This window comes from Anguilla anguilla, chromosome 9 (assembly GCF_013347855.1).
Source record: "Anguilla anguilla isolate fAngAng1 chromosome 9, fAngAng1.pri, whole genome shotgun sequence".
Classification (NCBI taxonomy): Eukaryota; Metazoa; Chordata; class Actinopteri; order Anguilliformes; family Anguillidae; genus Anguilla; species Anguilla anguilla.
Window position 1 is genome coordinate 37,584,019 of NC_049209.1, and position 16,842 is coordinate 37,600,860.

The 16,842-nt window shown below is 41.3% G+C and overlaps 1 protein-coding gene across 4 annotated transcripts in view; it reads right to left on the bottom strand.

Annotated features, from left to right (window-relative positions):
• rtn2b (reticulon 2b) overlaps nucleotides 1-16,842 on the bottom strand; it is a 149,002-nt gene that overhangs the window by 50,115 nt on the left and 82,045 nt on the right. The window contains exon 6 of one of the 4 annotated variants that reach the window (XM_035433574.1): nucleotides 470-1,259. The exons of the other annotated variants lie outside the window; for them this stretch is intronic. Coding sequence (XP_035289465.1) covers nucleotides 1,125-1,259 — 135 coding nt within the window. The 3' untranslated portion in view covers nucleotides 470-1,124. Of the gene's footprint in view, nucleotides 1-469; nucleotides 1,260-16,842 lie in introns of those variants that run through there. 4 annotated transcript variants of the gene reach the window in all.

A 16,842-nucleotide genomic window follows, 5' to 3' on the forward strand; every position in this document is an offset into this window, starting at 1 on the left:
TGCTTCACTTCTAAAATCTATAGTATGTTGAGACCTTCATAGGTCATAGGTCAGGAACATCATGCACTCCAAGGAAATGGCACTGTTCTGCCAACTGACTGCTCCATTTGTATAGAAGTAGGAGGTAAACTCTTGCCAGGTAGTTTTGGCATCAGTAGTTGGGTTTCTGTCATGAGTAGGTTCCAGCTGTAGTAGGCACTCTGGTTCTTCTCGCCAAGATCCTGGAATTACATCTCCAGTTTCCTGGTCCACCTGATCTACTAGGGTTTGGGGAGTACACCTGTGGTGTGGCATCTTGTGTGCGAAGGTAGTTATGCAGTGCACAGGCTGCCTTGGTGATACACACCACTTTTTGAGGTGCAATCCCAATGGGCTGTCTGAAGACTCGCAACCTGTTGGACAAAACCCCAAAGGCGTTCTCCACACATCTTTTTGCCGGAAAGAGACGGTAGTTAAATATCCTCTTCTCATTGTCCAGTTGAGCTCTTGGATATGGCCTCATGAGGTGTGTCTTGAGAGCAAAGGCTTCATCCGCCACCACAACACGGGGGACTGGCATCTCTCTCCCTGGCAATGTTTTCTGAGCTGGCAGGTTGACCAAGTTATTCACCATGGCACTGCTCAGTCCACATTTTCCCCAGACTCCTCCATCGCTCACCCTACCATTTGTGCCTACGTCAACATATAGAAATTTTTAATCTGCATCAACAAGTGTCATCAAAACAATTGAATGGGTGCCTTTGTAGTTAAAGTAGTGAGAGCCAGAGTTAGGTGGTGGTTGAATTAGAATATGTTTCCCATCTAAAGCCCCGATGCAATTGGGAAAATCCCATCCTCGTTTAAACTTCTGGGCTACAGCCTCCCATTCCTCTGCTGTTGATGGTAATTTCATAAATTCAGGCTGGAGGCTTTGATATAATGCCTTGCAGGTATCTATGACAATACGCTCAATGCTGTGACGGCTGATCCTGAACAGGTACTCCATGGAGGAGAAAGTTTCACCAGTGACCAGGTAGTGCAGGGTGATGGAGAGGCGTTCACCTGGCGTTATGGCTTTTCGCATTGTGGTGTCTTGTCTTTGTATCTGTTTTTCAATCCTCCCTAACAAGCAATTGAACATCTCCCTATCCATCCTCATCCAGCTCCTGTATCCCATGGGATCTTCCTCCACCAGTTCCCTTAACAGTTGGCTGTAGCAGCCTAGCCGTCTTCTCAACAACCTTGTCCATGTAGTCCTCTTGCGTTTGGCCTGTTGTTGTCTATGGACCAGAATGTAGCATATTAGCCTGGATTATATTGTGTAAACAGAGAAAAACTAAATGTACGTGTAGATTCATATAGATAATATTTACCTTTTAACAATCAAGGATGAGGCCAGTAAAATGGTAACTGCCGCATAGGTCAGGTCCTCCATTTTTCTGCTTAATATCTCCAGGATAATATCCCCCAGATAAGAATATTGTGTTCTGATAGGTCCAGGTAAGGTTTCAGAGGCATCATTATGCAATTTGAATGGTTATTGGTTACCAAACATTCTTTTTCAGTTACGTTGCCCATTGCCCATTGCCACCAGTGTATCAGGGCAACTTGAGTTGCTGGCAATATTGCCTAAAAAAGTTGCCCGTGTATCATGGCCTTTAGAATGTGGCCTGGCTTCCCCATCACAAGCATCAAAGCAAATGTGATTGGGGCAATTTTAAATTCCACTGATACCCTAATATAGGCAGACAATCTATGAGTCTCACCTCCTCAGAAGAGACAAACCATATGACACAGGACACCATATCGGGGGTCGGAGACCCTGCATGCCTAACATTTCCCATTACTTTAAGTTTGAATGCAATCTTTAGGTAGGCCAGTCCTTGTCATAAATTAGTCTGACCCCCTTTCCCTTCTCTCCTAAACCTTAACCCGGCATCACCCAATCAGGACAAACATCGTCAAGCCATGCTGGGTAAGGTATTTAAGATGGCCACAGGAAAAAATTGTTTGTGTTGCGTTTGGTTTCAGAGCCTTCAAGAGTTTTCCTCTTTTTGTTTTGGTGATGGTTCTTATACGGTTCTGTGGAGCTTATACTGGAAAGAAGAATTTGGCAATTGAATTGATAATTCTCATTTTCAATAATAATTATTAAATTAAATCACATAAAATATATTTTACATGTAGGTTAAGTGAGGGGCTCTAGCACGCAATATCGCTTGTGTTCAGTATTCAGAGTGCTGAACATTTTAACAAGGTCATTGACTGTTGGAGCCACAGGATGCAGAAAGTAAATATTTTTAATGAATCCTTGCTTGTCCCACACAATATTCAACCATCCACCATGTTTTGGCAATGTTTCAGTTTCACAGAGTAAAGGTTGTGGTTAGCTCCCACCTGTCGCATCCCCTTTTATTGGGTACTGACTGGCTGGGGTTTTCTAATGTAATGAGAGGTTACATGGGAAAACGATCATGGTCGATAGGGATCTATGAGCTTTGTGGTAATGCAAGATTGTCCGACACTGCCGAGGCAGAGGTGGGGTCGGGAGAAGCCCCCGAGAGAGCTCCTCCGACTTCCGGCATACAGCTCCAGGAAGACTTTCTGCTCGAGCAGTCTTGGGATGATACTCTTTGCCTTTGACTAAGTGATGCCTTTTGACTAAGTTTTTGATGGTCACCGGGTGCGCCCGACACCGCACTAGTTCACCCTCATTTTGCAATTATTGAAGATAGACTGTACTGAGTGAGCGGTGACACTCTACTAGAGAGGAAATCACCCAATTGTTGGTACCAAAAAACCGTCAGGAAATGCTTTTCCAGGTGGCTTACCATAATCTGATGGCTGGTCACCTGGGTGTTGATAAAATACTGAGTAGGCTTATGGCCCGATTCTATTGGCCGAGCATTCGGGGCGAAGTGCAGAGGTGGTGTGCATCTTGTCCCAAGTGTCAGTTAGTTAATACCGTGGCCACTCCAAAAGCGCCGTTGTGCCCATTAATGGACGTCCCGTTTGAATGGGTGGGGATGGATCTCATTGGGCCATTAGACAGAAGTACAGACAGGCATCGCTTTGTGTTAGTTTTAGCAGACTACGCAATACACAGAAGCAGTACCACTGTGTAGCATGTCTGCTAAGAATGTTCTTTTTTTTGTGTGTGTTTGTTCTCTTATTATTTGTTACATGTCTGAAATAAAATCTATTCAATCTATTCAATGTTTCACAAGCATTGTTTCAAATAATCTCCCGGGTTGGGATATCGAAAGAGATTCTAACTCACATTATGCAAACTATACAAATTATTGGGAATGAAATCAATCAGAACATCGGTCTCCCATCCCTAAACTGACAGTTTGGTAGAAAGATTTAATAAAACATTAAAAACAATGATTTGCAAGTTCGCGCACGAAGATTCTCGTAATTGGGATAAGTGGCTGAACCCTTTATTGTTTGCAGGGTGTGAGATTCCCCAGGCCTCCACAGGATTTTCTCCCTCTGAATGACTTTTTGGCAGGTGCCCACGCGGTGTGTTGTATCTAATTAAGGAAAACTGGGAGGAAGGTCCAAGCACAAGTAAAAAGGAAATTCAGTACGTTTTGGACCTGAGAGCAAAGCTCCACACTCTAGGGTAATTGTCACGGGAGAATTTGCTACAGGCACAAGAACGACAACAGCGTGCATAGAATGCAGGAGCTCAGCTGAGAAAATTTGCACCGGGACATAAAGTACTTGTATTACTCCCTTCTTCTAACTCCAAATTACTTGCCAGGTGGCATTGGCCCTTTGTAGTCACACGGCAAGTGGGAGAGGTTGATTATGAAGTTGTACGGCCTGACGGGTGGGACAACACAGATCTACCACCTCAATCTCCTAAAAGCGTGGAGAGAGGTGGCTCCTGTTTCTCTGGTTACCACAGTGAGTGAGAGAGATGAGTTGGGTCCGGAGGTGACAAAACTGGCCAATTCTACCCCGGCCATTTGTGATGACTATCTCTCGCTGTGTCAGAGAGTAGATGTGGCCCAGTTGCAGAAGTGCTTTGCAGATGTTGAAGCAATCAGAAATCACCAAAGATAATTTTAAATCGATGTGTGAATTGGTGAAACAGATGTCTGGGTCAGTTATTTGCTCTGGCCCCATTCCCTCTCGACGTGGTGACGAAATCTACAGCAGATTGACATCACTAAATTGCTGGTTGTCTGTTTGGTGCCCTGCAAATGGTGTTGGCTTTATAGACCACTGGAATACTTTCTGGGGGAGGCCTGGTCTTTTGAAAAGAGATTCACCCCTTGTGGGAGGGTGCCGCGCTTATCTCTAGTAATTTATCGTATAGTCTTAGAAATTCCATTTCCTAACACACCAGAACCAAGGCCAGGCAGCAGACCTAATGTCTTACACAGATTTCTGCTTGTTCCCAAAAACTGCTGCCCAGGTTACATGCTATTGAGATAGTGTCTGTCCCTCGACCAAAATTAAGCCTTGCTAAGAAGCCCATTAGGGGTGTTTGTATGGCTAATCTGCAAAAAAATCAGACCTTGTTATTCTACTAATAATGCGGTTGACCAAACCCAACTAAAAATTCAGCAAAAAATTGGATTAATTAATATCAGATCACTAGCCCCTAAGGCAACTCTTGTAAATGAATTAATTACTAATCACCAAGTTGAAATCCTATGTGTAACTGAAACTTGGCTTAAAACTGATGAATATATTGCCTTAAATGAATCTACCCCTCCTGGCTACAGTTACACTCACGTTCCCCATCTGACGTGTCGTGGCGGTGGTGTTGCTGCTGTATATAATTCTAATCTTTTTGCTACTTTGTTATCCCGGCTTCAAATGTAACTTTTTTTGAAGTGCTTGTTCTCAGTTTTGCACATCCGGACAAAAAAGCAGTCCGTTTCATCCTTGCAATTGTATACAGGCCACCAGGGCCATACAGTGGTTTTTTATTTGAGTTTGCTGATTTCCTTTCCAGCCTGGTTGTTAATTCAGATAAAGTAGTAATTGTAGGGGACTTCAATATTCACATGGATAGTGAAGGCGATCCTCTCAGATCAGCGTTCTTGTCTATCATTGAATCTATTGGCTTCGATCAACATATACATCAGCCCACACATTCTCATAACCATACTCTTGATATGGTCTTAAGTTATGATACAGAAATAGCAAATATAGCAGTTATGCCTAATAACCCTGTGCTATCAGACCATTATTTAATTATTTTCCAACTTTCACAAGTCTGTCATGTGTCACCAGATCCTTCATTCTACCTTCCTCCAGGACTGCAAATGCTTTTATTAATGAGCTCCCAGGCTCATTTGTGCACTGTGGGGATTTTCTTGGCTCCCGCCCAAACGCATACAAAAATGCAAGCATTAGCTCACTCAGTTGATCAGCTGACAGACAACATAAATTACGTACTTTCCAGAACCCTGGATACTATCGCACCTCTTAAAAAGAAGAAAGTCCACTATAAGAAATTAGCACCCTGGTATAATGACCATACTCGTGCTCTCAAACAAGCTTCACGCCAACTTCAGCGCAAATGGCGTTCTACTTAACTGCAAGTATTCCTCCAGGACTGGAAAGACAGTCTACTAACTTATAAACATGCCCTCTCCACAGCACAAGCACCCCCCCTGGCCCGGAGCTCCAGCCCTAGACCAGCTGGGCACCCCCGCCTCCTGCCACTATTGACTTTCCATTCCATAACGGTGCCTGCCCGTGGCAGATGGGTTCCCCTTCTGAGTCCAGTTCTGCTCAAGGTTTCTTCCTGCTATCAGTCAGGGAGTTTTTCCTTGCCACTGTTGCCCTAGGCTTACTCTTTGGGGGTCGGTTCTCTGCTTTGTGACAAAGCTCCTTTGTTAAAAGCGCTATATAAATAAAAATTGATTGATTGATTGAGATGTGTTCTCCCCCCTGCCAGGGCGCACAAATCTCATCCACCACCACATTGAGACACCTCCAGGGGTGATGGTGCATTCTCAGCCCTATAGATTGCCTGAACACAAAAAAAAAACTGTGCAGGCTGAATTGTAGGCTATTTTTGAGATGGGAGTGATAGAATAATCGAACAGTATGTGGATCTGCCCCATTGTGCTTGTGCGTAAGCAGGATGGGTCTTTACGCTTCCGTGTTGATTATCACAAGGTAAATGGTATCTCACGTTTCAATGCTTATCCTATGCCTAGGGTCAACAACCTCCTGGACCGGTTGGGCACTGCTTGTTTTTTCACGACGCTGGATTTAACCAAGGGCTACTGGCAGATTCCCTTGTCATCAGAGTCTATGGAAAAATGGCTTTCTCCACTCTGTATGGATTATACCAATTTGTTACACTTTCATTCGGGCTGTTCGGGGCACCTGCTACTTTCCAACGTCTCATGGACAGGGTGCTGCGGCCCCACTCTCCATATGCTGCAGCCTACTTGGATGATGTAATCATTTATAGTGACACCTGGGAGCGGCATGTGGAGCATATGGGGGTGGTGCTTGGGCCTCTGAGGTGTGCAGGGCTTACGGCCAACCTGAAAAAGTGTGCAGTTGGATGGAGGGAGGTACGGTATCTGGGGTACCACTTGGACAGCGGGCAGGTGCGTCCCCAGGTTGATAAGACATTAACTATTGTGGCCTGCCTGTGACCCAAGACAAAAAAATACGTTAGACGGTTCTTGGGACTGGCAGGCTACTATAGGAGATTTATTCCAGCATTCTCTGAGCTGACCAGTCCCCTGACAGATCTGACCTGAAAGGCTGCCTCAGATATGGTCCAGTGAACGGAGTGGTGCCAGCAGGCATTTGTGAGGGTAAAACAGGCTCTCTGTGGTGTACCGCTGTTTTATACTATTTTATTTTAAACTTTGCTCTCCCTTTTTGTGTGCAGATAGATTCATCAAACAGCGGGCTGGGGGTCGTTTTGTCCCAGAAGGTTGAGGGTGTTGTACATTAGTCGGAAGCTGTCACAGCGGGAGGCGAAGTACAGTACAGTGGAGAAGGAGTGTCTGGCTATCAAGTTGGTGGTTGGCCCTCTCCGCTATTATCTCCTGGGACACCCTTTCACCCTCTGTTCGGACCATGCACCCCTTCAGTGGCTCCACCGCATGAAAGATACCAACATGCGGATCACTCGTTGGTATCTGGCATTACAACCATATAGGTTCAAGTGTAAGTAAGTCCTGTAAAATGCAAGTCCTGTAAAAATACACATAATAAACTGTATTAAAAAAATCAACTTCATACATACACATTTAGTAATACTAATACAGCCTTATTTACTATATCAACTTAAGACAAGCAACACGCTCGTAATTATCTCATCGTGACCCATTAAAGTCAATGGCGCAGACGTTGCTTCATAATTTCAAACTGCTTTCCTAAAGGCTATTTTGTGTCCCGCGACTTGGGTTACAACAGTGAATATGTACGGATTCCTAGATATGCTGATAGAGACCACCCTTTCTCATATTAACCTCTAATACGCATGACAGGATACTAGCAAATTTATGTCAAGTTCTATTCATTTATATGGGATGGTCGATACACGTCCCCTTAGCAACCAAAAGCTAGCGCTGGACCACCTCTGACTTATTTGCCGGCACAGAAAAAAAAAAATTGTGAAAATACTTAAAAAGTAACCACAGGAGAATAACAAGGACATTTTCCCTACATAACTAGGTACAGGTTGTTGCCGATATTTTGCCTATTTCATATATAGTTGCAAATCAGTTTACAGTTTCCTGTCTGTCAAACGAAGGTGGTCGAATAGGTGCCCTCACTCTAGCACTGACTTTGTTTCAGGTAAACTCATGATAAGCGATAGCTAATAGCTAGCTGACCAGTAACAAGCCTTTAATAGTTATGAACAATGAGTTAACTAAATTGATTGTAGCTAGCAAGCTAGCTAGGTAAACGTAGCTAACATTGTATAAATTATACACAGTAACGTTAGATCAATGCTAGTAGTATATAGTTGATACGCTTTAGCTACATTTTGAACTAACGTTATGATACCTGTTTCCAGCGTTACATTGCCTGATTATTTTTTGTTGTGGTAACCTAGCAAGATGACCCAAACGATTAAAAGCCACAATTTTCCATCAATGCATGCTATACAAATAAATAACCTACAGTAATTGCATTGGCTACACATGCTGCCCACTAGCCCCAGTTTGTGTCTCATATAATCATCGTTTTTAATCAATGTCATAGAAGTAGTGCACTTTTTACACAGTAATGTGCATGTAACCCAGAACAGTTATGGATTATGCAAGGAATGTATGATGCTCAGCAAGGTGCAATACTGTCAACAGTTATCTGTTTCTGTCACTTGTTTTTCTGGTAGTGTAACGTTATCGCAATTGAGTTTGGCCAAGTAACGGTTCTTTACTTTGAATAGTAACCTCAAATAATACTGGCTAGACATAGTTTGAACTAGCTAGCTAATGTAATTTACTTGTTATTTATTTTGCTTGTTATCAGAAATAGTCTAGAGGGACTCTGTTGTTATCCGCTTGTTGGTCTGACGTCACGCGTGACGTTTTGCCATTTCCGGGTCCAAACACTCCTTCAGATCCCGAACCTGTGAACCTTTTCACGATTACTTCCTTCTTTAGTTAGGCACCATTGAGGGTTAAAAAAGGTCTAAATTATTTCAACTCCAATAAAATCAATGAGCTACAAAATCCAGCATTCTAAAGCAGTTAAAACAGCAACATTGTTCTTTCGATTTTGAATTGTTGTTACGTCCCCTCCCCTTTTCAAAGTCCAATTTCGCAATAGATGGCAACGTTGAATCACGGTTCTAGTTACTTCATTTAGGGATGCCAACCATCCCACAACATATGGAATCGTCCCTTATTTGCATAGTAGAATAGGCATTCCGTATTTAACTCATGGCTACGGGACGCAGTTTCATCCATATCTTTGTGAACGATTCCGTTTGTAGTAACCGCTGTTTTGAATACAATTCAATAGTTAGCTAACTAGCTAGCCGGCATAACAAGCATGCTGTGAGATCATTCTGACCTAAAACCCAGAATTTTAATATTGGCTAGGTGACAAGTGACGGCAAACCTATCATAAAAGCTAACTGGCATTCAAACCCGGTTTCAGAGTGTCTTGGAAAAAGGCAATGTCTACACTGTTAGACCAAAACATTTTTAAAAAGCAAGACAGAGCTATTATTATTATCAAATTAATTTGATTGAGTTATGGTTTCATGTAGTTTTCTTAAATAATGTAATGGCAAAAATGACCAAAAGTGGTAATAATTGTATGGTATAAAACAAGAAGGAACAATTTTCTCTTGATAGAATCCTTGGTTTCATAGAATTAACGACCAGAGGTTTTTGCTTAACAACAGTGCAAATAGTATTTTCCAATAACGGGACAGCCCATCGTGGTTTATTCCTTACATATAACACAGTGGTAAGAATATATGGTAGCAGGTGTACAGTAATGATAAACAGTAATGTAGACAGGTTGTGCACTAATGTATATGCATAATGAGAACTGATAAGGACAGGTAAGTACAGGATGGAAACAGCTACCTAACGTTAGCACCCACTGGCACCAAACTTTGTTTTTCTTCATTCAAGAATTGTAACTTAATTATCAACTACAGCCATCGCAAGGAAAGCGGTAGAATGACAATTGAATAGTTTTTTTTGGACTCAGATCTGTTCAAACAACAAGGGACACAGCACTGTGCCACGTTGAAAAGACAAGAGCCTCAGCCAATGCAGCAGAGGCTTGGACCCGGAAATAGTATTATCGGAAGGTCGATATGTCACGGCTTAACAAGCGGATAGACTGTTTGCGGAAGTCTGCCGGAAGTTAAGTTTGGGCCAGAACAACGCACATGCGCAGTAACGTTTGTTTATGTTGTTACCGTTGAAAGCGTCTATAAAACGCTATTACAAAAGTAAAATTAGACATATTATACATTGCTAGAAAGCTTATTTTTGGATAGATTAATTGCTGATCAAGCCAGATTGTACTACAAAGGGTGACAATGTGTGGTATTACGTACAGCTATCTTGGAAGGTACCCAGGCGTCACAAATGAGCGTATATTTCACGAACGGATGTCCAAAACAATATATGACCACTCAGTCTCGAAAGGGACATCACTACACGTAAAACCAATGGTAAGGTTGTATATTTATTCTATATTTAGTTGCAAATACTGACTGTAGAATGACATGGTATAATTTTTGAAATTGTTTATTTCAGTGAGCAGCATTTTCCCCAGCTGTACTGGCATACCTTCAGCTATTGTTGGCTTTATCTTGTTGCTATGACAGAATACAAATTTTTAGTGGTGAAAGAATATTTTTATGAATGCCCAGATAGACACTACTGTCTAGTGTGTCATGGGTGGTGGGTATAGTTGCAGATGAGACTGCAGGGAGAGGGTGCTTGTTAAATGAATGACCGGGTGTCATGGGTGGTGGGTATAGTTACAGATGAGACTGCAGGGAGAGGGTGCTTGTTAAATGAATGACCGGTGCGACAATGGTGTCACTGCGAAACTCTGTATTCGTATATATCGTCTACTAATAAAACTAGAACACAGAGTTTGTATTTTCAACTCACAGTTTGGTTTCAGGAGCAATGAATCTAGCCTAGCAATCTAGGCACGCCAGCGTGCAAACCACTAGGGGGCTTGCATGAAGGAGTTAACAATGGAAATCGGTACAATTGGACTGGGGCCATCAGCAGTCACTTCACGTGTCCTCATCAACATACTATCCTTTAATTAGAGAAAATGCTCAACTTTCAGAGCTGATAGATTCTTGCATATCCAGTGCTTTTCAAGTCTTTCAAAATGTTGTGAAAGTATTTTCAAATAATTCCATTAAATCAAACACTTTGTAATTGAAAAATCAGTATTTTAAAGGTTTCTAAGTCATATTTGAAAGCAATTGCAAATACATGCCAATGCTCCTTAAATATATTTTTGTAATTTAAATACTCAGTATTCGTAAGTGCTGATAAATAATTTCTAAATAAGTATTTAAAAGTAATTAAAATACTTTACATCTGTATTTGACCCAGGACTGGGTAGCATTGGAATTCAGCTTGTTTAATTTGTGTGAGCCAAGATAGTCAATATTGTTTCTTGTAAGTTGGTCTTATTTTGATATCAATACGTTTAATGGCAGGCCTAGATTTTGCAAGTTTGAATTAATGACTTATAGACAGTGCTTTGTATGTGTGAGTACCTTTGCATTTTTGTATGCTGAAAATAAAAAATAAAAAATTTCCTTGGCCTCCATAGAAAAGTATCTAAGAGAATGACAAATAAAAGCATGAGGTCATGTTCCATCGTACAATGCATCTTTGGTTCCCCTATGTTTCCTGGAGGAAAGTAGTAGGGAGGCTTTCTTGGTGGTGAGGAGGGTGTTCCTGTCCAGACCTTATTTAGGCATACAAAGGGAACTGTGTAATGTGAAAGGCTTGCTCAGGATTGCATTTAAGGGAAGTCCAAAGAAAAATTTGAGGAGAATCTGCTTAACAGTTCTCCTGGTACCATAGTCTTCTCGTACGAGAATTTTTAAATTTTGGGCATGCACCAATAATCTCTTTGTGTTTCTTTTCTTTGTCTTATTTAGAAAGGTTGTGTGTCTTTTCCCTTATAGAATAGTAGTCTTTATTCGTCTTGCTTTGTAAATACAATGTTTACCTTTAACTGCCTATCCCTGGTTATCATCAACTGTATACTGTACCATTATAAACTGTTTTCCCTTTTCAGTGCAGTTAACTTATGTGGTTTGCATCTACGCTGACCCGAGTGTGCATCTCTGCGAGGACCAGTCAGTGTTTTGGCCAGGAACTGGGGGGTTACTATCTGAGGTGTGAATCTGTGTGCGTGTGTGTCAGAGAGGGTGTCCATGTCCCTGCCCCCTCCTCTTTTGTTTACCAGATAAATTATGCAGCTTTATTTTGATCAGACAGTTAAGTTTGGGCAACTTGAAAGGAAGTATTTTGGTAACAGTTGGAAATGGGCATCTGAGTGCTGCAACTAGGTCTGCTGTTCTACATTTCATCTCTGGTTCTTTTGGACTATTCTGCTGTTTTCTGCATTTTGGATTACTTTGGGACAAAAGCTGTGGTTTGCTATCTTCTTTCATTCACTTCTTTTGTGACTGTCCATGCGTGTAACCTTCGTTAATTGTTTAAAGGTTGTTGAACCTCGTCTTTAGATTAGACGTGAATATTAATTGTAATTTATTAATTTCTTCATTTTCATCTGGTTGTGAGTCGTACATTTTGATAAAGGTTGATCCAAACAGTTTGCTCTGCCAATCAACGAATTCAGCGATTTGACTGATAATTAATATCTTTGATAATAATTAGCAAATTAAATCAAATAAATATATTTTACATGTTGGGTAAGTGAGGTGTTTTAATGGTTGATGCACCTGTGTTCGGTATTCAGTGCCAGACGTCAAACGAGGGTGTTAACGGTTAAAACTGCTGGGTTCGAAACATTGAACATATTAACTAGAAAGTTCAAAGTAGCCTTTTGTGGATTGGAAATGTTTTTGTTGGCTGCTGTTGTTATGGCAGTGGCAGAGTGCTTTGGGGAAAGCTCTCTTTTAGGTGTATGGGAGAAAGAGATGTTTGTAGTTCATCTATTATTAACATCTCTCACCTGCTAAGGGACTACAGATGAAAATTAGCTCTTGAGCTAACTCTGGCACTGTACCATTTGACGCAACTGCAGAAATGTTGATTACTCTGTGTTGTCCCTTTTAAATAAATAAATAAATCTTCTGTTCTGTTCTGTATTGTGACAAGCATTGCAATTCTTTTCCCTGTCCTTGTGCATTGTATAACCCTGCACAACGTTGTGTCATAGTGTTGTTAAGTTTGTTGATACTACATAAAATCACATTTTCCCTGTATCTTCAGGCTACTCTTGCACCCGCAAACCAAAAATTCAAACTCTACCTATGTGGCAACCCTAAAGAATGGGCATGCAGGAGTTTTCTTGTAAAACTCTTGATACATTAATAAAAATGTATAAATGAAGACAGTAATGACCAAACATGGAATATTTCAATGAAACAATGAGCAATGACATTATTGAGCAATGACATATTGTAATGGTGGTTAGCTAGAAAAGATAGTACAGTAAATGCATGCAACAGTTTTGCTGGGCTACAGTATCAATATTTTCACTTACTGCAGCCATGGATAAATAAGACCAGGTCAAAACCTAGTATATGGCTGGACCGAACCGGCCGACCAATGGTGTAACTTCATCACTCAGTCACTCAGTCACAGACATGAGCGGTGTAACTTCATCACTCAGTCACTCAGTCAGTCACAGACATTCACATTTATCGGGCTGGCCCCGCTGTTGCAGTCCAGCCAAAAATACATTAACGAACAATTTCACAAATATTTAGGGAATTTGTGTAAACCTAATTAGGTGGTTTCTAGTTGGGTTTAAACATGATTTAAATAACCTACTGATGGCCACAGGTCTGTGGGACAGTTAAGCAACCAAAACAGCTGTTATACTAACTGTCTTAGTATATTGTACATGATACATTCTATCGTGGTATGTAGTATGCTAATATGTAGTTTCGAACACCCCTCAAGTTCACCATCACAAATAAGTCCCCCCCCTCGAACGCCATTGTAATTTGTTGTGCACTAAATTACTATTTTTTGTGTACTTATGTAACATTTTCTATGAGCAGACATGCTTATTCTGCTTGCATGGATGCATTTAAAATGTATACAAGCATATTTAACCAGACAGAAGAGCGTGTCTTCAGCTAACCTAAACTTGTGAAGCCCCGGAAGTAAGCCTGTACTGTGCATGTTGAGGACAAAACATTGGAGCTCCCATTAAAGCTAATGGGGAATATCAATCTTAGCAAAATATAACTTCCCCAATGGTATTTTTAAACTTGATTAACGATCGTTACGTCTCTTATGAAAAGCAAATTGTGGAGATATGTAAATATTGATATTTTGCCAGAACTTCAGGACTAAAAGAACCACTGTTTCACAAACTGCTATTTATAATGAAATTCGTGACCACAAAAAAATTGACTGATGAGGTTTTCTGTGGTTGTTAAATCACCTTGGTTTTCTACATTGAATTCAATCAGCAGCAAGCTCGTTTGCCCTCAACATGAGCAGGCTGTTTTCTGTTACTTCCTAGGCTTCACCACCTGGCCCCTCCTACCCTCTCCAGTTCCTAATTACACTTAATGATTACGAATTGTGTAATCATTAAGCGTAACACTGGACAATTTTAAATTGGCACATTGCCTTCGGAAAGTATTCAGTCCCCTTCACTATTTTCATTTTGTTAAGTTACAGCTTTATTATAAAATTGATGAGAATTAAAATGAATTTAATCCATCTACACACAATACCCCATAAATTTTTAGAAATTTTTGCAAATTAAATAAAAAACTGAAATATCACATTTACATAAGTATTCAGACCCTTTACTCAATACTTTGTTGAGGTACCTTTGGCAGCGATTACAGCCTTGAGTCTTCTTAGGTATGACACTACAAGCTCGGCACACCTGTATTTGGGGTATTTCTCCCATTCTTCTCTGCAGATCCTCTTGGATGGGGAGCGTTGCTGCACAGCTATATCCAGGTGTCTCCAGAGATGTTTGATCGGGTTCAAGTCTGGGCTCTGGCTTGGCCACTCAAGGACATTCACAGACTTGTCCCGAAGCCACTCCTGTGTTGTCTTGGCTGTGTGCTTAGGCTCGTTGTCCTGTTGGAAGGTGAACCTTCGCCCCAGTCTGAGGTCCTGAGCACTCTGGCGCAGGTTTTCATCAAGGATCTCTCTGTACCTTGCTCCATTCATCTTTTCCTCAATCTTAACTAGTCTGCCAGTTCCTGCCGCTGACAAAAATACCCACAGCGTGATGCTGCCACCACCATGCTTCACTGTAGGGATGGTATTAGCCAGGTGATGAGCGGTGCCTGGTTTCCGAGACGCTTGGCATTGTGGACAAAGAGTTCAGTCTTGGTTTCATCACACCAGAAAATCTTATTTTTCATGGTCTGAGAGTCCCTTATGGTGACTTTTGGCAAACTCCAAGCGGCCGGCTGTCATGTGCTTTTTACTGAGGAGTGGCTTCTGTCTGGCCACTCTACCATAAAGGCCAGATTGGTGGATTGCTGCAGAGATGGTTGTCCTTCTGGAAGGTTGTCCCATCTCCATAGAGGAACTCTGGAGCTCTGTCAGAGTGGCCATCGGGTTCTTGGTCACCTCCCTGACCAAGGTCCTTCTCCCCCGATTGCTCAGTTTGGCCAGGTGGCCAGCTCTAGGGAGAGTCCTGGTGGTTCCAAACGTCTTCCATTTAAGAATGATGACTGTGATCTTTGGGACCTTCAATTCTGCAGAAACTTTTGTTGTACCCTTCCTCAGATCTGTACCTCGACACAATCCTGTCTCGGAGTCAACGGACAATTCCTTCGACTTCATGGCTTGGTTTTTGCTCTGCCATGCACTTGTCAACTGTGGGACCTCATACAGACAGGTGTGTGCCTTTCCAAATCATGGCCAATCAATTGAATTTACCACAGGTGGACACCAATCAAGTTGTAGAAATATCTCAAGTATGATCAATGGAAACAGGATGCACCTGAGTTCAATTTTGAGTGTCATAGCAAAGGGTCTCAATGCTTATGTAAATGTAATATTTCAGTTTTTATTTTTAATAAATTTGCAAAAATGTCTAAAAACCTATTTTCATTTTGTCATAATGGGGTATTGTTTGTAAATTGAAATTAATTTAATCAATTTTAGAGTAAGGCTGTAAAGTAACAAAATTTGGAGAAAGTGAAGGGGTCCGAATACTTTCCGAAGGCACTGTATAGAAAGGTATAGAAGAGGTAAAACCTCTAACATATATACATTATATGAAAAGTAGCTAGACACCCCTTGGTCTGGGGCTGTTTTTCATGACTTCAGCTAGCCCCCTTAGTACCAGTGAAGGCAAATTTTAATGCTAAGGTATATCACATTCTAGACAATTCTGTGCTTGCCCAACAGTTTGGGGAAGGCCAATTCCTGTTTCAGCATGACAATGCCCCCTGGCACATATATACAGGGTTCATACACTTTTTCACCAATGATGTTTCCATGACTTCTCCACAAACTTTAACTGAATTTTCATGACCAAAACAGATGACTTTATCTCAGCGGGACAATTTAAAATTATTTATTGTAACACTAAGTAAAATTAGGTCTGCATCTGAAACATGTGCCTCTCTAAAATAAATAAACACCAGACAGACACACTTAGATACATTCTCTAATATTTTAATTCAAATAGTTTAACATTTTTGTCTCAAACAGGGCTCGAAATTGAGACCATTTTGGTCGCATATGCTCCCGAAATTTAATCTGTGCGACCTCGAAATATAATTGGGAGCATTTGTGAGAGTGCAAATAATTGTTCTGGTGCGACCTTTTTTTCCCCTTTCTTTTTCCAGTCGAACGTCTTTCTCTGTACATTCGCTAGTTAGTACACTCAGTATGTGCCTTGTGAGCTGACAGTGACCCTTCTAATCAATCATGAGCTTGACATTCTTACCTTTAATGCTGATTTTAAATTGGTTAATATTAGCCTTCAATCACTCCCTTTCTCTGCACTCCACTGTCACGCGACACAGAGAGCTAACGCGTTAACTAATGTTACCTGAAGACAAAAGTTTATGTTCAATTTATTAGCGTTATCGAAAGCTGAAAAGTTGAAGCAAACGATTACGGCATTTTTTTGAAACGTTAACGTAGTGTTTTGTGTAGCGACCCGGATGAAACAGCTAATTTCTCCGATGCAGTTTACTGGCGGTTGATTTAATTAGTG